The 26928-nt window shown below is 46.6% G+C and overlaps 1 protein-coding gene and 1 long non-coding RNA gene across 2 annotated transcripts; one reads left to right on the forward strand and one right to left on the reverse strand.

Moving 5' to 3' along the window:
• Window positions 1-23337, forward strand: LOC124239191 (uncharacterized). Its single transcript, XR_006888574.1, has 3 exons — window positions 1-73; window positions 11498-11633; window positions 22100-23337. It is a non-coding gene; the product is annotated as an uncharacterized LOC124239191 (long non-coding RNA).
• On the reverse strand, window positions 22666-26586 carry HMGN2 (high mobility group nucleosomal binding domain 2). The gene is made up of 6 exons (XM_046660660.1): window positions 26383-26586; window positions 25341-25385; window positions 25103-25132; window positions 24696-24746; window positions 24008-24103; window positions 22666-23514 (listed from the first exon to the last, which is right to left on the reverse strand). Exons 1-6 carry the CDS (start codon window positions 26395-26397, stop codon window positions 23479-23481), a joined length of 273 nt encoding a protein of 90 aa, XP_046516616.1. The 5' UTR covers window positions 26398-26586; the 3' UTR covers window positions 22666-23478.
• Window positions 26587-26928: the final 342 nt, after the last annotated feature.

Below are 26928 nucleotides of genomic sequence, written 5' to 3' on the forward strand. Positions count from 1 at the left end.
CGCGCCTCGCCTACCTCCCCGGCCCGCGGGAACCCGAGCCCGTGGGCCCCGCCCTGGCACGTGCCTGCGCGAGGTCAGTCCGCCTTTGGGGGCTGCAAAGCGACCCTTTTTCCCAATTTCTGGCCCTATCAACCTGCGAGTACCGCGTGCCCAGGGTTAGGGAGGGGGGCCGCGGTGTTCCGAGAAGCTCAGAGAAGATGCAAGCCCGGAGGCGGAAGGCGAGGATGGAGAGGGCCCGAGCTCGAGCCCACGCCCACCTTCTTTCCCCGAGGCGGGCGCATTTGGGAGCCGGGCGAGACGCCCGGTCTGTGCCCGGCGGGCCCGGAGCCCGAGTGTGAGCGGGGGCCGGCCCGGTACCCGCCAGGTGCGCTGCGCGGGACTGGCAGCGGGGCGGGGCGGCCCCAGTAGCGGCTGTCGGGGTGGAGGGCGAGTCACGTGAGCTGGGGAGTCCAGTGCCCAGCAGGATGTATTGAGGTGAGCTCAGGCCCAGTAGCTCTCGGCCTGGATGCCGTGACCTGGCCTGCCAGGGGTGGGGAGCGAGGCTCAGGAGGCCCTGCCGACCAGGCGCTGCCTCCCAGGTGGGTCGCGGAGCTCGGCTCTGCGCTGCCACCGTGTGGCCGGAGGGAGCAGCGCCTGCCTGGCGCCCAGAGACTCCTCAGGACTGGGGGACCCGGCCCTGGCGACCACGCGGTGGGGCCGCCCTCCCGGAGACTGGCTTTCGAGACCTTGGGCCCCACCCCCAACCGGGTTCCAGGAATGAGGTTGAAGTTGCCATGGCGACGGCGGATCGGTCGTCGGGCCTTTCTCTGGCCTGTAGACCCTGCTCAGGATCGCATGGGACTCTGGTGTGGACACTCAGGATCTGCCCCCGCCCTGCTCACGAGTAACGTGTATGAATGAGAATGATCCCTCTCAAAACAGCCAGGCCTCCAACAACCAACCAGCTTTTCCTAAGCACCTACTATGTGAAAGGCAAACAAAAATGAATAATTAAAATAAGGGCAAACCCTCTCATATCCATGCCGTTCCATTCTCATGAAAATAATAGATGACATTTAAGGAGGCCTTCCTGTACGCTAGGCACTCACTGAGTACTTTTATATGCATGTCCAGATCACATTCTCACCACAATCCCCTAAGGGGAGGCACTGTCATTCTAACAGATGAGAAAAATTGAGCTTCAGAGAGGTTAAGTAACTTGTTCAAAGTTGTATAGCTAGCTAAGGATTAAATGTCTAAGCTTTGGCTTTATTTTTTTTAATAGACTTTATTATTTTTTTCTAAGAAAGATTGCCCTGAGCTAACATCTGTTGCCGATCTTCCTCAATTTTGTATGTGAGTTGTTACCACAACATGGCTTCTGACAAATGGTGTAGGTCCATGCCCAGAATTGAACTGGGCACCAAAGCTGAGCTCTCAGAACTTAACCACTAGGCCACATCTGGTGCGATAGACTTCATTTTTTAGAGCAGTTTTAAGTTCACAGCAAAATTGAGTGGAAGGTGCAGAGAGTTTCCTATACCGGCTGCCCCCACACTCACAGCCTCCCCCACTATCAGCTTCCCACACCAGGGACATACATTTGTTACAATTAATGAACGTACATTGACATTATTATTATCCGAAGTCCAAACTTCCATTTGATAAGCCTTGATTTTTTTTTAAAAAGATTTTATATTTCCTTTTTCTCCCCAAAGCCCCCCAGTACATAGTTGTGTATTTTTAGTTGTGGGTCCTTCTAGTTGTGGCATGTGGGATGCCACCTCAGCATGGCCTGATGAGTGGTGCCATGCTCGCGCCCAGGATTCGAACCAGTGAAACCCTGGGCTGCCAAAGTGGAGCACGCGAACTCAACCACTCGGCCACGGGGCCGGCCCCATGATAAGCCTTGATTTTTAAACACTATGCCAATCTCCTGCCACATTCCTGAGGGGAGAATACAACTGAGACTGAAGATGTGTAAAATCCCCAAAGCAGGGGATGGGAAGGGCATTCCAGGCTGGAGAGTTGTACACAGAAAGATGCAGAGGGATTTTCAGGGTACTTGCTGATTTTGGCGTGAGCAAGAGGTCCCGAATTTTAGTCAATCCATTGAGTATTAACCTCCTGAAGTTTGTCCTAAGCAATAATAGCCATGAAATCATGAGTTTAATATGCAAGGTTATTTTTGAATACTAATCGAAATAGATCTATAACTAAAAAATATCTGGTCGTGGACCACTAAAATCATCCCTATAGCCCTCAGTGGTAGTCATGCCCCATTCTGGAAAACACTGCCTTAGGGAATTACTGGAGGTGCCGTGGGGAGGTAGGATGAGGCCCCTGTTTGTTGATCAAGGGTTGTCTATGTCCCAAGTAAGGGGCTTGCTGCTTTTCATAATTCTCTCTGAGCCCCAGACCTACCAGCATATTTGATCTCGTCTTTCCTGGCTGGCAACACTTTGGTGGCTTCCCATTCTCTTCTGGATAAAGAGAAAATGCCTTAATATGGCCTACGAGGTCCTTTGGGATCCTGGAATAGGCCCACCATGACCCTATCAGGCTAGTGAAGAGAGGGAGATGGGAGACTGGATCCCCTGGAGGAAGTGACATTTGAGCTGAAATCTAACCAATTTATGGGAGAGAACGAGGTGATGGTGGTGAAGAGTTTTTAGGTAGAAGGAACAGCATGTGCAGAGTTCCTGAGGCAGGAAGTCACAGTGCATTCGAGCTCCTCAAAGAGGCCTGAGGAAGAGTCAGGAAGAGGAGTGTGCGGAGGCTGCATCCTGCCTGTGGTCCCTGGAGGCAGCACAAGCCCTGTCATCTTGATGCTGTGCCCGGTGGGGAGCCATTTAGAGTTTCAAGGAGGGGGATGACTTCTATTCAGTTACTCGGTAACAAATATTTTTGGAGCACCTACTACTTGTAGAGCACTGGGGGTTTTACAGTGATGAGACTCATGGTCCCTGCCATCAGGAAGCTTATACTCGTCTTTTTCAAAGAAAAGTTTCACAGCATACCTTGGAGATATTGTGGGTTCAGTTCTAGACCACTGCAATAAAGCGAATATTGCAATAAAGCAAAACACAGGAAATTTTTGGTGTCCCAGTGCATATAAAAGTTATGTTTAGGACTGGCCTGGTGGCACAGCAGTTAAGTTCACATGTTCTGCTTCAGTGGCCCGGAGTTTGCTGGTTTGGACCCCGGGTGCAGACATATGCACTGCTTGTCAAGCCATGCTGTGGCAGGCATCCCACATATAAAGTGGAGGAAGATGGGCACAGATGTTAGCTCAGGGCCAGTCTTCCTCAGCAAAAAGAGGAGAATTGGCAGCAGATGTTAGCTCAGGGCTAATCTTTCAAAAAAAAAAGTTATGTTTACATTATACTGTAGTCCATTAAATGTGCAATAGCATTATGTCTAAAAAAGTGTACATAATTAAAAAATACTTTATTGCTAAAAAATGCTAACCATCATCTGAGCATTCAGCGAGACACAATCTTTTTGCTGGTGGAGGGTCTTGTGAAAAATGCAGTATCTGTGAAGTGCAATAAAACGAGGTATACTTGTTCACGCACATGGTTTAAAAAAATAACAAGGAGTAAGGTTTTCTATGAAACCAGGAGGCATGGGACTGGCCCTGTGGCCGAGTGGTTAAGTTCACGCGCTCTGCTTTGGCGGCCCAGGGTTTCGCCAGTTCGGATCCTGGGTGCAGACATGGCGCCCCTCGTCAGGCCATGCTGAGACGGCATCCCACATGCCACAACTAGAAGGACCCACAACTAAAATACGCAGCTATGTACTGGGGGAACTTGGGGAGAAGAAGGAAAAATAAAAAATAAAATCTTTGAAAACAAGAGGCAGTCCGCCACCCTCTTCCCCGGCTTCCACTTTCCCAGAGACACCTATTTTCAACTCTTTAGCTGACTATGTTTTTCTATTTATCTCCAACCAACATGCTTGTCTTGTCACTTTTTGGTGTTTCAGTTTTAAGCACTCTCTCTTGATTTTCTACTCTGGAAGATAAAGTTTTCACTCTCTTTCTCCATCACCTGCCCCACCATATACATGACCCCCCACCTCCCCAAACTGCCAGCATAATTTTGGTTAGTCCCATAGTCATTGTTTACATTATTATCTGTAAGCTATGATTCCTTTTCCTTTCCTGTACAACTTTTTGTTTTCCCAAGAGTTAATAACTGTCCTGTTTTGCCACTTGCTTAGTGCTTATGTATTCCATTCTCCACCAGTTATCTAAATGGCTTCTCAGGATGTTCGTACAAATCAGGTGTCTCAGGTTGCTGTCTCTGGGGGCGGACGTGGAGACAGAGGTGTTTATTAGGGATCGACACATGTGAAGGGAAGTGGGTGGAAGCAGGATCCGGCAGAGAGAGAAGTCAAAATGCAGTGAGGCCTGGCGAAGCCTCCACCAGCCTGGCAGGGAGCTCTGAAGCAAGTGCTGTCCATCAGAGAGTCCTGAGCCTGGCTGAGAAGGCCAGGCCTTTATACCCCAGGGAAGCAGCTGATCTTGGGCCAGACAGCTCTCTGCAACTGAGGCAGATGCTGAAGGAGCTGAGAGCTGGAGGTGGTCTGCTGTCCAAACTTCCTGAAGCTGGGTGTCAAGCTCTTCCTGGAAGGGAGCTCTGGAGGCACATCCCCATGCCCACCAGCTACACTCTGTCAATACCATCTGCTCGAAGACACTTCTCTTAGAGTCTTCCTTCTGCTTCAGTCTGGAGTGTCTGCCCTTTACACCTGGTGAGCAGTTATCATTCTGGGCAGGGAAAGATCCAGATTTTGTAGCGTTTAAAATTTATACAATCTGGGGGCCCTTAAAAAAAAAAGAATACAAAATTAGGTATAATTTACTTAAATTGATAAACAAAATCAATAAATTCCTGGAGCTTCAGATCCTTTCGAGACTCAAGACTTTCTTCTGAGATCTCATTAGGCAACCTCGCAGAAATGCTTTCTGCTGGCTTCTCCTGCCCACCTAGAACCCTCTACAACTCCCAACACTCACAGGGCCCGAGGAAGGGCAGGAAACTGAAGCTTTTGGAGCTTCTTGGTAAGCCCGCCTCTGATTCTGGGATCTTCCTCACAGTCATCCTAGGCATTCCCCTCACCTCGCTCCTATGTTGGGTTTCCCTGGGATTGCTTCTTTCCTTTTTTTTTGAGGAACATTAGCCCTAACATCGGCTGCCAAGCCTCCTCTTTTGGCTGGGGGAGACTGGCCCTGAGCTAACATCTGTGCACATCTTCCTCTACTTTATATGTGGGATGCCTACCACAGCATGGCTTGTCAAGCGGTGCCATGTCCACACCTGGGATCCGAACCGGTGAACCCCAGGCCGTTCCAAAGTGGAATGTGCGCACTTAACCACTGCGCCACCGCCTGGCCCCAGATTGCTTCTTTCTTTACTCCATCCTTTTGGTGGAGCACCTACTCCAGTAGTTTCTTGGGAAAGAGGGTGTGGGAGGTGACATTTCTGAGACCTTGCATGTCTGCAAATACCTTCATTCCACCTTCACCCTTAATAATTTGGCTGGTACAGAATATATGAAAACCTCTTAGAACAGTGCCTGGCACATAGTGAGTGCTATAGGAGTTTTGCTCTTATTATTATATGGAATTCTAGTTGGGGATTATTATCATTCTTAGTGTTGTTATTGAGAAGTTGGAGGGCATTCTGATTCCTGGTGCTTTTTATGAAATCTCGTCTCTACTTGGGAAGCTGTAGGATCTTCTCTTTGTCCCCTGGGTTCTGACATTTCACAATGGTGCCTTTGGTATGGGTCTATCTTCATCCAAGGCACTGAGCACTTAAGGACACCTTTCAATGTGGAAATGTATGTCCTTCAGTTCTGGGAATTTTCTTCAATTTTTAAGTGATGACACTTCCTGTTTTTTATGCTCTTTCTGTCATTTCTATTATTCAGATGTTGAGTGTCCTGGACAAGTCCTCTAATTTTGTTTTTTTATTTTTCTCTCCTCTTTTCCATCTCTTTTTCTCTTTGTTTTCCTTTGAGGAAACTTTCTGATCCCTTTGCTTAGAGAGTAAAACCATGGCTGCCAGCTTTCTGGGGGGCAAAGGGCTGGTGTGTGTCTCGGCAGTCAGTGTATATGGTCACGTCATCCCTGATTTGGGGAGGACGCCCCTGCCCTCCGCTGCCTGCGCTTTCCCATGGCAGTGATCCTGTCTTATCCTCTCCAGAAAATAAACCTCTAGTCTTCTTCCTTGACCAGGGAAGGGACCCAGCAATCTAACAATTCTGATCTTGAAACAATTTCCAACCTCTTCTCCTTATTCCATGCCTCCTCCACCCCCTGGTTAAACAGGCACCTGGACCTTTTGGGGGAGTCTGTGATCTAAACCGGGTTGGTTCCCCTTCCCCACATCCAGCTTTGGCTGTGGTTTTCTTGGGTTTGCTGTGTAGTTACCACCCGACCATCTGTCTTTTCAGCTTCCAAATGCTATACTCTTGTCTCCTCTCTCATTCTCCTTGTCTTAGTGAGTTTGTGCCTTAAACAAAATCTCTTTACTGGAGTTTTAGTGGAGTTTTGGGAGGGAGTGAAATTAGATGTGTATGTTCAATCTGCCATAATTTTCAGTGCTTCCATTTTTGCCTAAACCAGTAAACAGATTAATGGCTACAAACTGTGAGAGCTACAGAGGAGACAAATATGGGGCCAAGACAAGAACAACAGGCAGGACGACTCAGACTTAAGAAATACAGATTTGTGTCTTTAAAATATGCACCTCACTGCTGTGTGGAGAAGAGACTGTGCAGGAACACGGGGTTGGAGACGGTGAGGAAGCCACTGTGGAGACCAAGGCGAATGTGGGGTGGATTGGAAAGGTGATGGCTGTACAGCTGGAAGAAGCCATATAGCACGTAGACAGACTATAACCTCCTAGAGGGGAGGCACCGCGTCTGTTTTGTTCCCTGCTGTGTGTATACCCAGAACTTACTAATGTCCCTGGTTACCGGAGACACTTGATAGAAAGTTTGTGAATGGAATGGTGGGTGAGGAAGGGAGGAGATGAGGACGACCTGCAGGTTTCTCCTACTATATAGACCTCCAAAGCCAACTAAGGGCTGTGGAGTGTGTGGCCAAAGGGAGCTACAGAAGGTCTGGGAGCAGGGGTGACCCAGTGAGAGCAGGTCTTGACCTGCATGCAGGGCCTGCATCACCATGCCCCTTCACCTTCCAACCTGTCTTCCATCACAGTCTTTCCACTCCGGCAGCTCCAGCAAGTCCATCTGCCTGACCCGCCCTCTCCCCAGCCCCACCCCTTCACTTGGCCACTCCACACTCCTCTCCCGGCCTCAGGAGGCCACAGTCTGATTCTTACATCATGTGCTTTTTCTGCAGAACTCTTACTCAGTTTGCAGTTGTGCAGCTGTCAGTGGGATTCTGTATTTAATGTCAGCTTCCCCCAGAGAGTGCGAGCTTCACGAGGGAGCGAACCTGCCTGTTTTGCTTGCCATTGGATCCCAAGCACCCAGGACCAGCCCTAGCATACAGAAGGGAGCTCAATATGTTAAAAAAATTTTTAAATATTTTGTTGAGATATAATTGACGTATAACATTGTATTAGTTTTAAGTGTACAACATAATGATTCAATATTTGTATATACTGCAAAATGATCACCACAATAAGTTTATCCATCACTGCACATAGTTACAATATTTTTTCTTCTGATGAGAACTTTTACCATTTATTCTCTTCGCAACTTTCAAACATATGATACAGTATTGCTAGCTATAGTCATTTGCTGTACCAATCATTGTTGAAGGAACCAAATGAAAGTAGGTGTCATCTTGCAGAGATGGTGGGACAGAGAAGAGGTCGAAAGAGAGACCATGGAGGAGGCATGACGTGACCTGGGAGGGAGAGGGCATAGCCTGAGCACAGGCAAGGGGCAGAGGTCCTGAGAGAGGAAGTGAAACTTCTCAGTGCTGGTGGGCTTCAGTTCAATGAAACCAGCCTTTGCCTGGTTCTGGGTCCTGGGCCTGCCCCAAGCTCTGCAGACTCAGGTGCATGTGCGTGTCGGTGACTCCAAGCTTGGTGAGATAAACTACGGACTCTGCTATGGGCAGAGCACACCTGGTGAGGGCATCAGGGAAGGCTTCCTGGAGGAGAATGCCCTAGAGATGGACTTTGAAAGCTGAGAGGGACCTGGCCAAAAAGAGGGGATGATTCAAAGGCCTCCAAGGTTCTGAGCTTGGTTGAGTGGTTGAGTAGTGGGACCACAGGCAGACGCAGGGGCATCAGGTGTTAGATACACTGATCAGTGTCCAGGATCTTGAAGGATGGACAGGGACCTGTGAGGGGGGCCCAGGGTCAAAGACAGGGCATGACATGCATCTCAGGCTCACTTCCTCCTCTGCTAGGCCCTGTTTACTGCCTGGGTTTGACCTCACCCCATGCTGCCACCTCACCACTGCGCACCCCAGCCTGCCTTCCAGGCCACGAGACCAGGCTGTGTCCTGGCCCCATTCCTCACCTCACTCCCAGCCTTCCTGCAGCCTCTCCCACAACTGAGCCTGCCCTTGTCTTCCACCCAGGAAACTCCTTCCCTCACTTCAGCTCCCCTAGGAAGTCCTCTCGGATTCTTTGTGCTGGGCACTTTTACAAACCTTTCTCTTACTCCCTTGCATTTGGTCAAATTCCCCACATTTTAAAGATGGGAAAACTGAGGCTCACAGAGATGAAATGACTGCCCACAATCAGAGAGCCGATCAGGGAGTTAAATCCGAGTTGGCCAACTCTGAAGCCCACTCTCCTCACTGTACCCCAAGAGCTAAGCCAGCAGGCGGGGAGCCTGGGGGATCAAGGCTGTTCCTCCTAGCCAAAGCTCTTTTCTGGGTGCCCTGGGGGGTTTCATATCGTACTGAACAGGAGAGGTAGGAGCTTGAGGGACAATACAGCACAGTGGTTAGAAGCACAGACTTAGGAGCCAGAGTGCTCAGGTTCAAGTCAGCTCTATTGATTCCTATGCCTCAGTTTTCCCTTCTGCAAAATGGGACGTTAATAGTACTTACCTTATAGGGTTATTATGGGGATTAAATTATGTGCATAAAAAGCTCTATATAAGTGTTTGTTTTTGAGGAAGATTAGCCCTGAGCTAACTGCTGCCAATCCTCCTCTTTTTGCTGAGGAAGACTGGCCCTGAGCTAACATCCGTGCCCGTCATCCTCCACTTTATATGTGGGATGCCTACAACAGCATGGCTTGCCAAGCGGTGCCCTGTCCACACCCGGGATCCAAACTGGTGAACCCCAGGCTGCCGAAGCGGAACATGTGCACTTAACCGCTGCACCACCAGGCCGGCACCTCTATATAAGTGGTGGTGGTGTTTTTTCCTCTCCTGAAGGCCCTCTGCTCAGTCAGAGACCACTGTTTCTCTGATTCTGGTCAGTGGTGGGCACCAGGGAGTGGGGATTCCTCTCTTCTCTAGCCTGGGGACAGAAGACAGGAGGAAGTATAATTTTCTAGTATCTCCATTTTATAGATAAAGAAGCCAGGCCTCAGAGATGAGAGGTCATTTGCTCAAGGTCACATAATTAGCGACAGAACCAGGATTAGAACCTGGGCCTACCTAGACCCTGAACTGGCATCTTCCCACTGCACTAGCTGCCTCCCTAGCATGTTCTTGACCCATCTGTGGGCAGGATGGGAACGTTTCCTTCGCTAGGAGACCCAGAATGCTCTTTTTCCGGGTCAAAGGTATGCAAAACCCCTTCTCTCCTGGAATGAGGCTCATTCCTCTACCCCATCTCCTGTGCTGGCCTGGAGCCCAGCCTGCAACTGCAGCTCAAGAGCTAGAGACTGACCCGCCTCCACTCCAATCCCAGAGGACCCTGGGGCTGGCCAGAGGTGGGGAGTCTGGGCACAGAATGCAGGCCCCGGCTGATAAGGAAACTGGATCACCGGCTCTGGAAGCAGGCGGCTCTGGGTTTGAATTCAGCTCTGCCACCAGTTTACTGGGTGGCTTTGGCTACATCACTTCACCTCCCTGAGCCCCGTGTTATTCAGCTGTAAAACAGGTGGAATAAAACCTCTTCTAAGGGCTTTTGCAAGGTTGTTGCCTTGAGGTTGGTGCCTAGTAGGCACCCAGTACATATTTGTTGAGTGACCAACTGACTGACTAGATGCATGTAAAAGTTTGTTAGCACAGGGACTGGCTCAGGAAGGGCAGCTTTTGAGAATTGCTCCTTGGTACCTGGCCCTACCCTGGGCTGCCCCTTAAATGCAGCCTCCTCTCCAGTCCTTCTGTCTTGTCCCACAATTAGTCCTCAGCCTGCTAGGCGCCCCCAACAAGGTGCTGCTGCCCTCCCCATCCCCGATTTATGATCTCTTCAACACTTTCCAGCCAGGCCCCATTCCCCAGCTGCTTCTTTTTTTCGTGTGAGGAAGATTGGCTCTGAGCTAACATCTGTGCCAATCTTCCCCTATTTTTTATGCGGGATGCTACCACAGCATGGCTTGTCAAGTAGTGCTGGGTCCACGCCCATGATCCAAACCTGTGAATCCAGGGCTGCCAAAGTAGAGTGTACAAACTTAACCACTATGCCACCAGGCCGGCCCTCCCAGCTTCTGAACATGTCCCTCATTGTCCTACCTCTGGCCCTGCTTATGACCTCAGACCTGAAGTTTGTCTCCTTTCAACATCTTACATTCACTCTCAACCACAGTTTACTTGTTCTCATAACATTTATTGTTCGGTTACCATAGAGCATCCAACAGTAGAGGGCTGGTTGGATAATTATAATATATGAATACTGTACAATACTGGATAGCTGTGATTGCATAGCGGTTATGACCTTAACCTTGATGGACTCAGAATGCTTGAATTCAAATCCCAGTTCAACCCTTCATTAGTTCTGTGACTGTGGGGAAATTATTTAACTTTTCTGTGCCTCAGTTTCCTCATCTATAAGATGGGATAACAATAGTATCTACCTGGTAAAGTTGTTAAAAACTATTCACCTGGAATGGACACTCTGTAAGGGCAGGGGTTGTGGTCTGTTCTGTTCACTGCTGTATCCCCGGTGCCCAGCCCAGTGCCTGGCACATATAAGCTCTTCAGTAAATATTTGTTGAACAAATTTGTGGAATAATGAGGTAATGCATCTAAAGCTGCACTGTCCAATAGAAATGGAATGCAAACCACATTTATAATTGTAACATTTCTAGTAGCTATCTTAAAGAAGTTTAAAAAGTGAAATTAACTTTAATAATATATATATTTTAATGTAATATATCCAAAATATCATTACGACAATAAAGATAACATTATTAATGAGATTATTTTCCATTCTTTTTCTCCTATTAAGTCTTCAAAATCTGGTGTGTATTTTACACATATAGCACATTTCAGTGCTACAACATCTTAAGCAATGTAATGGTTAAAGTAAAACATAGTCCTATGAAAAAAGTTGTATTTAACAAATACTTTTATTTTTAAATTTGATTAAAATTAAATCAAATTAAAATTATTTCCTCAGTACACCAGCCACGTTTCAAGACTCAGGAGCCACGTGTGATTGGGACAGCACTGACATAAAGGGCCTGGCACGAGTTAAGTTCTCAGCCAAGTTCAGCTGTTATCACCGGAGATCTGGAAGACGTCTGCACTTTAGGGTGAGTGAAACAAGCACGGCACCGAGCACTGTGTACAGCCTGACTTCTTGTGCAAACAAGGGAAAACCCCGCCCCCAACTGTTTATGTATGTTCAATATGTAACCCAGATGTAAGCAGAGGCTGCCTCGCCTGTGGGAGCCCCAGTCCCACTCCATGAGAGCAGCAGGAACCAATGACAGGGATGACCACAGATGGCTGCTAAGAAGGGTGGCCCAGGGCAATGGAAGGCCTTTGTGCCAGCTCCACGAGGAGTCTGATGGGAGAGCTGGGGAGCTGGGTAAAGGAGGGAGGAGAATTTGAATTTCCCAAGTCAGGGGAGGATGGGTGAGGGACAAGATGGTGAAATGCATGGGGCAAAGGGCCAGAGAGAAGCTCTCGTTGACAGGGGATGGTTGAAAGGACTTTGGACCTATCACAGAGCTGACACTTAAATTGTTTGCTATGCGGGGTACAATGTGAATACCTCAGGAATCCCCAAACCCAGTGTGCTCGACTGCGTGCATGAGTTTTAGGGTAGAATCCAGAAAGGGGCTGAGCGTCTCATCTGGGTCAGAGAAGAGAGACGGCAGGGGCAGAGCCAAGGCCTGGAGACTGAGGAGACTGGACACAGAAGTGTCCCCCTTTTTTCCCCCACGCTTTTCTTGGGATCCAAAGAAATCTGGAGGCAACTCGACTTCCCATGGTTCATGGAGGTGGAGGTTTGAGCCCATCTCAACATCTGAGAGTCAAAAGGGGCCTCAGAAGATAGCTGGACCCGTTTGTAAATGCCCAGAAAAAGCCTGGAAGGGTCCACACCAACACGGTGGCAGCTGCCCCTGGGAGCATTAGTGGGTTTGGAGAGGGGAGGGGATTTTCACAGTGGCTCTGTATTGCTTGAATTGTTTCAAAAAATATTTTTATAGTGAGTGGGTAATACTTTTATGTTTAGAAGGAAAAGAAAACACGGCTAGTGTGGGAAATTTAGAATGTACCAGCAGGTATCTAGGAATAAGAAACAAAAGTCTGGGGCTGGCCTCGTGGCATAGTGGTTAAGTTTGTGTGTTCTGCTTTGGTGGCCCAGGGTTCACAGGTTCGGATCCCAGGCGCAGAGCTACACACGGTTCACAGTGCTCATCAAGCCACGCTGTGGAGGCATCCCACATACAAAATAGAGGAAGTTGGGCACAGAAGTTAGCTCAGGGACAATCTTCCTCACCAAAAAGAGGAAGATTGGCAACACATGTTAGCTCAGGACTAATCTTCCCCACCAGAAAAACAAAAATTATTAACTCACTGCCCAGCAGTGACTGCTGTCTCGTCACTGCTCAAACTCTAGGGAAATGTCTGGCCTCTGGGCTGGTCATCTGAAGTGCAGGCCCCAACAGGCCCTCACCATTTTGTCCCAGCCTGAGTAGTCAAAGTTCAGAGTAGCCAAAAAACGTTGCTTTAGGGCCCAGGGGCTGTGAGGAGTCTTGGCCCCTGTGCCTGGAGTACCCTGGTGGGAAATGGGGCCCTTGCTTTGGCTAGGACCTGCTGCAGGCCTTGGGAATACCTGGGCTCAATTTGGGGGCTGTTCTGGGAAAACGGGAGCCCCACCTGTGGCACTGAGGACACTGCCTTCTCATGGCATAGAAGTCAGGAGTTTGGTCAAATTACGGTGAGCAAGTTTCTTAACCATTCTGGGCTTCAGTGTTTTTTGTAAAAATGTTCCGAGGGTTAAATGAGATAATGTATGTTGTACACTTGGCACAGAGTGATCTTAGTAAGAATAAAAACATTCCAAGAACTAGTCTTTTCTCAGCTAAACTCTCCAGCCCTGGTGAAGGTGGTGAGAGGGGATGGCATTTTTTTCTATTAAACGTGGGCAGTGAGAGATTGGGTCCTAAGGGCCAGTGTTCTCTCTGGTAGCAGCAGAAAGAGGGAGTTGCTGGAGACCCTGTTCTGGGGCAGTGGCCCCAGCAGGGAAGCTGGACACTTCCAGAGGTTCAGTGGTAGAAAACGGTGGGTGGTGGGGAGGCAGGTGCCGGCTTTAAGGTCTGGGGCATATCATGGGGGTCAGACAGGTGTGGACGCAGATGTGCATTCTGATCTCCACTCTGCCCTCAGCGTGGCCCAGGGGACTCAGAAAATGTGAAGGTTTCTAGTGCAGCCTTCAGGCTCAGACCACCCAAGTTCAAGTCAAGTTTAGTCGCTTGCCAACTATATGATTCTGGGCAAGTATTTAACCCTTCTGATGCCTCAATTCTCCCATCTGTAAAATGGAACAATGTTGTTACTAGGTTGTTGAGAGAATTACATAATGCAAGTGAAGCATTTTGGAGGATCAGGCTTACAGTGAGCACTCAGTAGGGATGCAGTTGTTGGTAGTTCCTGTCTGCATCACAAGAGCAGCAGGTGACCCTTGGGGTTCATTCTTGTTTTAAAAGTGATTATGTTTCACGTGTCTGACCCAGACTTCTTAGAGGACAATTTAAGGCCAGTCCCTCCTGTTGAGTTCTACCCGTGGCCCTGAAGAATGACACAGCTTTTGAATAACTGAGAGAAACATTCTCTACCCCCTGCACTTTTGCAGGAAAATGAAGGGGATATTTCTGCTGTGGTCAGTCAATAATGCTCCAACCTTCCAGTCCAGAGCAGAGGCCAGGCTCTGAGAGTTTCACATTTTCAAGCCCAACTCATTCAGTCACATAGGAAATGCTATCTGAGCCATGATTCTATCTGAGCAGAACAGTCAAGGTTCATGGGGTGGCTCTGGAGCCAGATGGTGTGGGTTGGACTCCTGGCTATGCCACTATAGCATGTGTAACCTGGAAAGGCCTCAACTTCTCCAAGACCCAGTGTCTTCATCTGTAAAATGGAGAAATTAATTCCCGCTTCTCAAGTTAGCAGCATAAAACAAAACAATCTATTGAATCAGGACTGTTTTCAGCTGCCAGTAACAAATTACCTGACAAAAACAATAAAGGCATTTCATTCTCGCAGAAGCATCTGGAGTTTGGTAACTGTAAAATTGGCTTGGCAGCTCAGTGCTATCTCAGGCTCTTTCTTTCTGCTCTGCCATCCTGTGTTTTGGCAACATTTGGCCTTATGGTCACAATGTGGTTGCTGCAGCTCCAGCTTCACATCCTCATACAACACTACTCAAGCAGGAAGTAAAGGGGGAAACAGCAACAAGTCTTCTCTAGAAACTCTTTTTCCCTCAAGAAAATCATTCTCAACCTTTAGCGGGCAGAAGAATCACCTGAACAGCTCTTAAAACCACAGAGTCCTGGGCCCCTTCTCAAGAGTCTGACTCTGGGTTTGGGGCAGGACTCAAGAGGTGCATTGCTAACAAGTTCAAAGGTATGCTGAGGCACTGGCCCCAAAAAGAATTAATGGTGGCCTGGATTGAGGTTGTGTCTTACCTTGGTGTTAACTTTAGTCCTTGAGGAGGCTGAGGAAAGGATTAAGGTGCTCACACTTTACTTGGGATATGCAAGCCTAGGGTGATGAGGGCAAGGAAAGACACAAAGCAATGAGATGTGATGCATTATGTACTGGCTACCACTTCCCAACGGGCTGCAGAGACACAGTAGGTCACTCGGCAGGTGTATTTACTTGGCACAAAAAGGAGGAACCTTAGAGAGGAAGGAGGTAGTTATCAGCCCGGTTCCCTGCCCTTCCACCTCCTGTTTCCTGTTTTTCAACATTTACCTCTAATAATGTGGGAGCTAATGTCTCCATAGTTCTGGACTGAATCAACCATCTACTAGGCTGCCAGGAAGCCTGAGCTCCTGCCGTAGGAGTGGGTTTCATCCAACTCTGCAAGTGGAGGGATGATGTGCAGGTGGGGTTCCCCTGAGAGGGCTGAAGAGGCAGTTGAGGACCCACAGGGAACTTACAGGGTTTGTGTCCACGCAGGTGTATACTGCAGACGGTGGAACTGAGTGGGTCCACAACAGATTTTAAAACTTGGGCCAACAGGATTTACTGATGAACTGATTATGGACCATGAGGGAGAGGGAGAAATGAACGTTTTGGTGGATGATGGTACCATTTATTTAAATGGGGACAGCTTCTGGGGAAATTACTTTATTACAAAAATGAATAAATTTCTTGCCCATGTTAGATTGGTGAAGTCTATTAAGTGGTCTAAGATGGAGCTGAGGGGAGAGGCTCCGTCTGGAGATAAAAATTTGAGTCACTGTCATAAAGATGATATTTCAAGTCAGAATACCAGCTGTGGACACCTAAGAAAAGAGGTTGAGACAAAAAGGAAGATGAAGCAGAGATTTTGACTCTGGCATGACGTAACAGGTGGTGGGAGCAAAAGTCTCCTTACTGGAGTGGGTGGAGGAGAGAATGGGGGTAGAGAAAGTGGTGATGGAGAACACATCTTCAAGGAGTTTTGCTGTAAAGCGGAGCAGAAAAGTGGGGTGGTGGCTCAAGAGGGCAAGGGCAGATGCTTTTAAGGCATAGTGTGTGTGCAGGCAAGAATGATCCAGCAGAGAAGAAATGGCTAAGACGAGAGAAAGGGGACACCTGCACAGGTTTAGTCTTAGAGAAGCTGAGAGGGGTAGGTCTGGATCACAAGTTGAAGGTTTGGACTTAGAGAGCGGCTCCCCCAAAATAGTACAGGGGGACTGTGGGGCATGTGCACACAACACTGCACATAAGTAGTAGAGGAGGTGATGGGAAGATGAGGTACCTCCTTTCTGACTGCATCTTCCATGACTATGAAGTTTGAGGGGAATTCATCAAAGAGGGTGCTGGAGACGGGAGATGAGGTGAAGGTGTGAAATACGTTATCCAAGAGAGGAAAGGTGAATATTTGAGGGAAATTCAACAGGAGAGTTTGGCAGTGTTGAGGGCCCATTTGAAATGTGGTCATAACTACAAAGTGAGTCAGGTCAGCATGCCAGTGGGTGCAGGTGCCAGCTAACTGCCCAGTGAGTGTGATGGAAAGAGGAAAGGGAGCTGAGTGTGGTTTTAGTGCTGGACAATGGAATCTAGGCTGAGATGGAAGGGAAGTGAAGAGAGCAGGTGACTGGTGGGGAAAGGTGAAAAAGAGGTAGGGTCAATGAACTGGAAGTCTCAGGGAAGTTGGAGGAGATAAGATTATATAAAGGCATTAATACAAAGTTAACCATTAAATGAAAACACACACCTTTCTAAATACCAAAAACAAACAGCTAAAAAAAACTAAAAGAGAAAAAATATACACTATATAAGACTATATAAAAAGACTTGGAATACATGTAAATATAACATGAAACAATATGATGGAATTGAGACCAAACATTTATCATTTTATGCTGTTGTAAAAGGACTGAGGAATCTCTAGAACATATCTCCAGAATTATTACATCAATAAGCAAGGTGGAGAAATTATGTTTTTTATTTTTGCTGAGGAATATTCGTTCTGAGCTAACACCTGTGCCAATATTCCCCTAGTTTTTAGTATGTGGGCCGCCAGCACAGCATGGCTGCTAATGAGCAGGGTACGTCCACACCTAAGAACTGAACCCGGGCCACCAAAGCAGACTGCGGTGAACTTAACCACTAGGCCATTGGGGCTGGCCCTATAGGATGCTATCTTTATATAAGAAAAGGGGAGAAAGATTAAATCAAATAAAAAGGGTCACTAAATAGGAAGGGTGGGAGTAAGGCAGAGGACATAGGAATAGAAACAAGACTTCTTTGAATATATCTTGTTTTGTAGATTAGACTTAGAACTATATAAATATTTTACATAATTAAAATTAAACTAAAAGAAATTCTTAAAAATGGGAAAATACATAACCCAGGTTAATGTAAATGTGTATCCAGTTAGTAGGAAGCTACACAGAGAGAAATTAGACTATGTAAGTTTAAAACACAGTAAGTTGACTGTATATGCCTTGTAGGAAATACACCACCAACAAAAAGAACTGCAAACACAACCTTAAACGCCTTTGTTCTTCTGATACTGTTGTGTAATACAATAAAACAATTGAGTAATTGTGATATTCTAATTTTATAATTCAGGGTACAAATGAGCACTGGGATTCTCAGTGTTGAGAAAAATATACAGATGTAGTTAAGAAAAATCTCTGAAGTCTTGAATTCGAATGGAAAGTATCAATGTGTTTTACCTTAAAAAAGATGTTTTATCTTAAAAACAAAACATGTCCTAGCTCTGTGCACCAAAAAGGCCTATAATAATGACAATGCAGTAGCAGCGGGCATTCTAGAGCCCCGATTTTGGCTTTGCAATGCCATTCACCACTAGAAAGAACCAGGATTTCTGTTTTTTCCCCCTAGAAATAGCCAACTCCAGGTTTGGAGCAGGAAACATACAAGCTAAATGTGGTAAATTCTATCATACTAGATAGCAAGGTTACCAAATATTACCACCAAAAGGGTCATATCAAAAGGACTCAGGAGCCAACAAGAGGCCCCCAACTGGGCAAAAATAAGGACAACTTGAGCATTATTAAGTTTAATAACTGCAATGAACTGAAAACCATAATGTTTAATTCAGTGATCATGACACTAAAAACACTAAAAACACTAAAAAACAACTCAGTGGTCACTTGTGGAGGATGCTAGTAAAACCAACTCACTAATTTGAAAACTGGCAAGAGATTCGCGCAATTATCCTCTTTTTCTGTATAAACTATAACTCTGGGTAACTAAATAGGAGATGACTGAAAGTATCTCTTTATCGTGGTATTTCAGGTATTATATGAAGAAGGAATGGCAGAACTAGAATATCACCATTTTGCAACCCTTGATGAATTAATGGATCTAGGCATTGAATTTCAGTGACTGTAACACATAAACACAGACAACCAGACAGGATGTCTCCCCTGAGGAAAGCATACAACACTATCTATGAGGTTTTCTTGCCACTCGATGTGAATCCAGTCATACCTCTAGATCTATTCCTAATTAACAGTAAATACAAAGGATAGAGAAACCTGTTAAATAACACCATAGAGATAACAGCAAAATCCAGACTGGGAAACAGTGAGGAGCCTATAGGCTCAAAGACATCCCAGGAAATATGCCAACCAACTGCAATACGTAGGTAGACCTGTCTGGATTCTCATTCAAACAAATAAATTACCTAAAAATAACACATGCAACTTAAAGTATTTCATAACATTAAGGAATTAATGTTAATTTTTTGGTACAATGGTATTGTGATGGTTCTAAAATAAGTCCACACCTTTAAAAATATATATTGAAATATTTATAGATGAATGCTATGGTGTCAGGCTATGGTAAGGGGGAGAAGTAGACAGTGGTATAAATGAAACAAGATTGGCCACAAGGTGCTAATTGCTGAGGCTATGTGACAGGGTTCGTTATATTCTTCTACTTTTGCACATATTTGAAATTTTCTGTATTTAAAATTGCTTGAGGGATGGAATGGGTGGTGGTCTTTTATCAGATCTAGGAAAAGCAGGAGAGGTGGGTTTGTGAACAAGATGAGTCCCATTTTGGTCATGTTGACTTTTGGTGCTTGTGTTACATCTGAGTGCAATTGTACAGCAGGTGGAAATATTGAACTCGAGAGATGTGGATGAGAGATGAAAATGAGAGTCACTGGATGTCCAGGGACGAACTGTAGAGAAAGGGGTTTGAGGAGTGGTCATAGAGCAAAGAACTAGACAAACATCTTAGAAACTGGAAGGCCCACAAAAGGGTCTAGAACAGTTTTTAGGAGGAAGGAATGCTTGGCCTCCTACCTCACACCATATACAAAAATTAACTCAAAATTACGTTCAAAGACCTAAATTTAAGAGCTAAAATTATTTAAAACTCTTAGAAGACATAGGTGTAAATCTTTATGACCTTGGACTAGGCAATGGATTTAGATATGACACTAAAGCACAAGCAAGCTAAAATGAAAGAAACTGGACTTCATCAAAATTAAAAACTGGTCAAGACACTCAGGGATGTGAAGAAAACTCAAATGGGAAAAAATACTTGCAAATCACGTATCTGATGAGGATCTGGTATCCAAAATATATAGAGAACTCCACCTCAAAAATAGAGATAAATAACCCAGTTAAAAAATGAACAAAGGATTTGAATAGACATTTTTCAAAAAAAACCAAAAAACCACAAATGGCCAATAAGCATATGAAAAGATGCTCAACATCCTAGTCATTAGGGAAATGCAAATCAATACAATGAAATATCACTTCATACCCACTAGGATGCTTCTAATTAAAAAAAGATAAAAGGGAATATGTGTGTTGACGAGGATATGGAGAAATGTGGAACCCTCAGACATTGCTGGTGGTAATGCGAAACGGTGTAGCCACTGTGGAAAAACGATCTGGCAGTTCCTCAAAGTTTAACATAGACATACCATATGACCAGCAATTCCATTATATGCCCAAAAGAAATGAAAACGTACATCCATATAAAAACTTGTATACAATACTCATAGTAATAGCCAAACAGTGGAAACAACCAAAATGTCCATCAACTGACAAAGGAATAAAATGTGATATATCCATACAATGAATATTTGCCAATAAAAGGAATGAAGTACATGCTACAACATGGATGAACCTTGACAACATTATGCTAAGTGAAAGAAACCAGACACAAGACTACACATTATGACTCCATTTAGATGGAATGTCCAGAACAGGCCAACCTATAGAGACAGAAAGTAGATTAGTTGTTGCCTAGGGCTGGAAGAAGGAGGAATAGGGAGTGACCGCTAAGTATTTTTGGAGTGATAAAAATATTCTGGAATTAGTGGTAATTGTTGCACAACCTTGCGAATATACTAAAAACCACTGAACTGTATACTTTCAAGTGGTGAATTTTATCTCAATTTAAAAAATGGTGGGGGGCTTGTGCTCAGTGGTGTCAAATGCTACAGTAAAGCCAGGTGAGGCGAGGCCTGGAGAAACCACAGGATGAGCGTAGCATTAAGGTTGTCAACTAACTAAGTCCTTTCCCTCTTCCATCATCTATCCCTCCCCTACTTAATTCCAATAATTCTGGCTGAATCCTAAACAGACCCAGTGGCTCCATCCCTCTTGCCATGATTGGTTTAGGAGTGGGCAGGTGATCCAGTTCTGCCCAAAGTAACTCAGGCTGCTGAGGTGCTTCTGGGAACTAATTATTCTTAAGGAGAAAAAAATGAAGAAATAGGTCTTCAGCCTCTGGACATGGGTGTCTCAAGCTGAGGGAGGCCTGCAGCAGCTGACTTGGAAGTGAGGCAGCTGGATAACACAGAGGGCAGCAGAGCAAAGTTGGAAAGCACTACCTGGGTCCTCAGAATCACCAGACCTCAGGATTTGTCTTAGGGAGATAAACTCTCCTGCCGTTCAAGCCATTTGATTTTTTTTTTTTTACTTAGAGCCCAAAGCATCCTAATGTGGGTCACTGGTTAACTCTTCCTGAGATTGGTTAGCAGAATGAGCTTGGAGACAGGGCCAAGGGGAAGGGAACCCACTTTTCTATTATCTTACTATGTTTAGGTTACGGCTGACACTGGGCATGCTGTAACGGCTGTCTCAAATGTCCTTATCATGTTTTGATGTCTGGTTTCTTGGTTTTTAAGCCCAGGCACTTTCATGGTCCACAACCAGTCAAATCAGTAAACATTTTCCAGGAAGAAAAAAAAAAGTTCAAGTTCACCTTACTCATCCTAATTTCCAGGTAACAGGAAGAGTTACTACTGAGTTCAACCTCAGCCAGTCACTTCATATCCGAGTCTGTTTCCTAACTATAAAACGGGAGTAACACCTACAAGGGATTGACCCAAAGATTAAGTACCAGCACGTGGCCAAGCTCCTAGCAGTCTTGTGGCTCGACACATTTTACTGAATGTGAACTCAGACAAATACTGATAAAGCAACCCCAACTGTGGCTTTCTCAAATTATGCAACTTCTCCACAAATACCAAGCTGCCGTACCCCTAGCCCTCAGGGCTGTAATGGTTTCCACTGCTGGAAGATGACACCTGAGTAAAAATTAAAACTCTACAACCTAGAACTATTTCAGCAATTATGACAGCAAATGGCTGGAAACTACCTAGGTAGACAATTTTTACCTTATCCAAAAGGTGCCCTCAAATAGGAGTCCAAGTCAGAAGGTATTTCTGATGAGGAGTTTGAATCCTGACTTTCGAGTCACTGGATGTACACATAACTGTGCTTTAGATGTACACATAACCCTGAACAAGTTTCTTCATCTGAGCCCATTTCCTCAGCCAGAAAACAGGTGTTAACACTTGGATTACACAATTGTACCCAAACTGAAGACCAAAGATAATACACAAAAATATCTATCAAGGAAGAGCTTAACTGATATGATAGCTCTACCATTTGGACTAAGGGGATAAACAAACCAATGAAAGGTATCTTTTTTGTAGTCTCCAATTTACTTTATTCCCCTCAAACAAAGGTGACCTGCAAAAGCAAATTCAAATTGTGAGCATCAATTTATTACAAGTTCTATTTCCTAACATAACTTCTTGCTATTTCACCAGGGTCTCCAAACTAAAGCAACCAGAAGAGTCCCCATTAACGGCTTTGTTTTTGGACCCAGAGCAGTTCACCAGCAAGGACAAGAATTTAATCAATTCACAGATGTGCAGGTCTGCTTAAGAGCAGAGTGCCATCTAATAGATCTTATCGCCGGCTGTTATAGACAGAAGCACTTTCTCCTGACACAAGACTACTACTGTTGGATCTATTAATACGCCAATTTTAGAGGTTTTACATATGAATGAAGTAAAGAGGCTCTTTTGCTGTCAGCTACCAGGCCAAAATCTCAGATCTACCAAAAATCTGCATTTAAATGTATACTTCAGGTAATGCTACATAACAAGCACAGAAACTACGTCTCTGCTCCCAGCCTCTCACCACTGTTCTACTTACTCCTGGGATCTTTCCTAACTCCACCTAGCACTGTGTTCTACAGACTGACTATAAACCAAAGATTGACTGTACGTGGGACTTCTACAACTCACACCAGAATGCATCCTGTCCCAAGAGACTTGGAGAAACTAGGCTCCCCAACTCCTGGGAAAAGATTAGAGGCAGCATTCCAAGCCAAACTGTATCCAGCTTTATTAAAGATACTTTTCATAAACAATCATGGTATTTCAGGCAGGACATGGGCAGACAATCGGTAACAGTATACAACAACTTTCAAACTCCCTTCTTCAATGGACTACCAAAATCAGAAAGCCACTATAAAACCCAACGAAGTCTTCATGTGATGCTCTCAACAGGGCAAGTTTAGAGTGAGGGTTGACGTTTCACATTTAGCATGTTGTTTAACAACTTTTCACAAGCCGACCCTGACTTTCAGGAAATGAAATGAAAATGGCAGAACTATCAATCTGAAGATCCACAATCTAAATAAGGGAACTGCTGCTCTTTTGAGGGATGCCATCTCAATGGTGACACTGGCAAGTCCAGATTGCCTGACATACTAGTAACCAATTTTTGGGGGTCAGGTCTCAAGAGGTCTCTGGGTTTAAGGGAGTCAGGTCTATGCTGAAGGCGGAGAGGGTGAAGACATAAAAACAAATTTTAGTTTTTCCACACCACCAGGCGTTTGTGCCAAGGTGGCGCATGTGTGTCAACATCAAGAGATCTCTCCTCCTGGGAACCAAGAGGAAGGTCTCTCAAAACTAGAAGGGAAAGATGTTTTTTTCCCCATGTCAATCCAGCTTCGGAGACATTCTATTAGTGACATATGCCCTTCCCCGAAAAACAACAATGAAGTGTTCTGTGTGCTAACAACATAGCTTAAAAAAAAAGTAAAACAAAATTCTGCATTTTTATAAAACTTGATAAAAAATAGTATTTCAAACTGTACAGTCACCAGAAGTACACAGTTATCAAAAATGCACACACTTCACTTGGCATCTCCAGCACCTTCAGCTTTCTGTGCCTAAAAGAAAAATAGACAGATTAATACAACGTATGAATTTTGAAACTACCTTCATTCATTTTCCATCTACAGCATTACTTTGTTCCCAGGTCAAGTTCAGGTTTTAGGTACTTTGACATTAAGACTCCGCACTTGTTTGGAGACTGACTTTGTAGGTTACTGCATTAAGTCACTTCCCCTCTGGACCGTATTGTAAAATTAGGGAAGGGGACACACCAGCATAGAAGATCTGAGGTCACTCCCAGCTCGAAAACTCTATGGTGTAGCACAAGTGTGACACCTAATGACAGGACAAGGATCTCGCCCACGGTGCCCTTTTTATCAGATGGCAGACTTCAGGAATCCAGGATTAAAGTTAACAGAAAAGCCACAAGCAAACTCCGGACTGAAACACACACTTGGCATGATGCAGACGCAGGAAAAAGGCAGTGAAAGCCTTTGCGATGAGTGACTGATTAAATGAGCAGACTTAAAAGCGCGCCAGCAGCTGTACCTGGTCTGTTTTGGCATCTCCATTTTCGGCAGGGTTATTCCCATCCTTGCCAGCGTCAGCCTTCCCCTTTTTCCCTTTGGGTACCTTCTCTCCCTTCTGAAAGGGGGGAGAAAAAAGAAAGCTGTTTCTCCTCATTTCATATTACCAGGGTATGGTCTGCAAAGTTCTACACAAGAGAGGATTGTTTATGGAGGATAAAACACACATACACAAACTTTAAATCCTCTCCGTTTATTTAAAAAAATGAACCAAAACCAGACCAAATTATCTATACTTTGCTGTGGTCTTCAGTATGTAAAAATTGTTATGTGACTGTAAGTACTAAGAGTAAAACAGCTTAAACACTTAGGGGGTTTAATATCCAAGTGCAGTTTTCTGTGAATTGTTGATAGAGTTTTTCATTAAGAAACCATGACAAATCTCAAGAATAACGCAAGCTATCGAAACAATGTAGAATACCCATTAATGGAGTCACCATTGTGCTAAATTAAGATAAACAACAGTATTCATACTGTAAAAATGACCAATTCCAATGTTATTTTAAGGCCTAGTCCTAGTAACTTTGTCATATCTCGACTTTGTACCAACAGATGAAGTCATCATGTAGCAGGTCTCCTGTCAGCAACAGGGGAAACTGCTCAGCCTTATGTAACTCCTAGAAGCAAGTCTGTCTCCTAGTCCTGCTCACCTTTGCAGGGGCCTTTTTAGGCTTGGGCTCTGGCTTTGGAGGAGCAGGTTTCTTTTATTCCGGGGAGAGAGAGAAAGAGAACATTAGTATGATGGACCAAAGAAAACCCAAACCCAACCCCAGTACCACTGACATGGAAGTTCCTATTCTGTAAAGGTTTTGTGGCTAGCTTTCCATTAGAATTTCCTATCTTCAGAAACCCACTCAAGTAACATCCTGAAGTGTCCCACTGTGGCTACAGCCACCAGAACATCAGAACCAGTAAGTCTCAAATGGGTGAGAGTCCACAATGGAGTAGATCATTCAAAACCAGCCACTGATCATAACTCATGGGAAGCAAAGAGGATTATTTTTCAAGGCTTTTTAGTCTCAAGGACAAATATTAAAATTTAAAAGCAGACACTTACAGCAGATAACCTTGCAGATCTTCTCTGTGGCTATTAAAGAAAAAAGGGGAAAAAGTTAGAAATAGGACAGCTGAACCACTTGAGGAAAAAAACCAGAAATGTTGGTGTCAATTTGTTCTAGACATAAGAAGTAAAGAGACTACTTAGGCAAATTCAGGACGAGAGCTATGGTTAATTACCACCAAAGGAGCCCAAGCCTTTGTAAGACTCCAAAGAAGAGAGAATAAATAAGACTTACTTCGTCCTTCACCTTGGCTTTATCTCCTTTAGCATCCCCTTCAGCCTATTAAAAACAAACAAAAACTAAGAAAGTTGCAGCTTCTGAGGCAATTCTTAATGATTCCCTAAGCTTAACCCCCCCAAATTAAGAAGTTATAAGGGAAAAAACTGAAGGGGAAGTCTGGCACACAACTTTTCTAGGACATACAAATCGTCAGTTCTTAGCACCCCCCAGCTCCTATGCAAATACCCCAAGTGCTTAGAAAGCTGCGGGAGAGCTCGTTTGTGTGAGCGCCACCGCCGGTGCGGCCCACAGCGCGCAGGGAGGCCGGGTGTCTTCCGCCGAGCGGCCCGGGAAGCGCGCGCTAAGCTGGAGCGAGCAGCGCAGCCCGCGCCAGGCAGAAGCAACAGCTGCAGATGGTGCAAACAAACCCCTCCGGAGGCGGGGCCCGAGCGCCGTTGCCATGGCAGCCGTCGAGGGCGGGGGACCGGAGGCGCGCGCAGCCGGGGGAACTCGTGGGCGACAGCGGCGCGCACCGGCGCTCGAGTCTCGTGCGCGGGGGCCGTGGGCGGAGGCGGAGCCACACGGCGAAGCCCCGCCCCGAGGGACACGGCCCCGCCCCCTCACGGCGGCGGTTTTTTTGGCGGCAGCGCGTTCCCCCGCCCGCCAACCCCGAGCGCCGCCTTCCCGCCCTTTCGGGTTTGAATTGCCCGCCCGCGGGGAGGGGAGGGGGCATGGCGATGGGGGAGGGGGCGCGGGGCGGGCACGTCGAGCCCGAGGGGAGCGGGATAAACAGCCGCCAACATGGCTCCTCCCGCCGCGGCCGCCGCTCCTCCAATATGGCCTCTGGCGCCCGCGGGCAGCCGAACCGCGCAGGGTTAGCCCGGGGCCGCCTGACACCGCCTCGAGCACCCGCGCCGAGCGGCTGCGCCTGCTCCAGTCCGACGCCGATCCTCGCGCTCCAAAGCCGGGGGAGCGGCGGCGGCGGCGGCGGCAGCAGCAGCGGTGGTGGCAGCGGCGGCAGTGGCGGCCCAGCGCCCGGGGCCCTTGCGCCACGTACCTTTCTCTTGGGCATGGTGACGACGGCGGCGGGACGTTGGCGCTGGACGCGGGGGATGCAGCGGCGCGCGGGCTTTAGTCGGCCCGGGGGTCGCTCTCGCCTCTTCTTCTTCACACTGCTCGGGCTCCGGGGGGTTTATAAAGTTTTTATAGCGCTGGGAGCCCCGGACCGGTTAGAACCGGATTTCACCTCCCGCCGCCGCTCATTGGCCCAGCTGGGGTCACGTGGGCGGGGTTTAAACTCACCTCCTCTGGAGGGAGTGAGGAGGGGGGTATGGGGGGAGGGCGCGCGAGACGGCGGCGCGCCTAGGGGGTGGGGGCGCAGTGGGGGAGGCGCGCGACTAAGGCAATAAATGAGGGGGGTGGTGCGAGTCGGCAGGCTCTGGGTTTCGGCTCCCGCCAAGAGCTCGCTTTTACAAACTACCAAGTTCCTTCCACCTTATGCAACCGAGCTACCCACTTCTCCAAGCCGTGCGACACTTAGGGCGCATCTCGGCCGCTTTCCTTCCTGTTCCTGCGGGGGGCCCCAGAAGAAGGGCTTGCAAGG

Source organism: Equus quagga, chromosome 5 (assembly GCF_021613505.1).
Source record: "Equus quagga isolate Etosha38 chromosome 5, UCLA_HA_Equagga_1.0, whole genome shotgun sequence".
In the NCBI taxonomy this organism is placed as follows: Eukaryota; Metazoa; Chordata; class Mammalia; order Perissodactyla; family Equidae; genus Equus; species Equus quagga.

Coding starts and splice junctions, on each gene's coding strand:
- HMGN2 (XM_046660660.1), bottom strand. Junction 24,104..24,695: donor CTAAAAAGGCCCCTGCAAAG/GTGAGCAGGACT, acceptor CCCCCCTTTCAG/AAGGGAGAGAAGGTACCCAA. Junction 23,515..24,007: donor GAGATGCCAAAACAGACCAG/GTACAGCTGCTG, acceptor TTTTTCTTTTAG/GCACAGAAAGCTGAAGGTGC.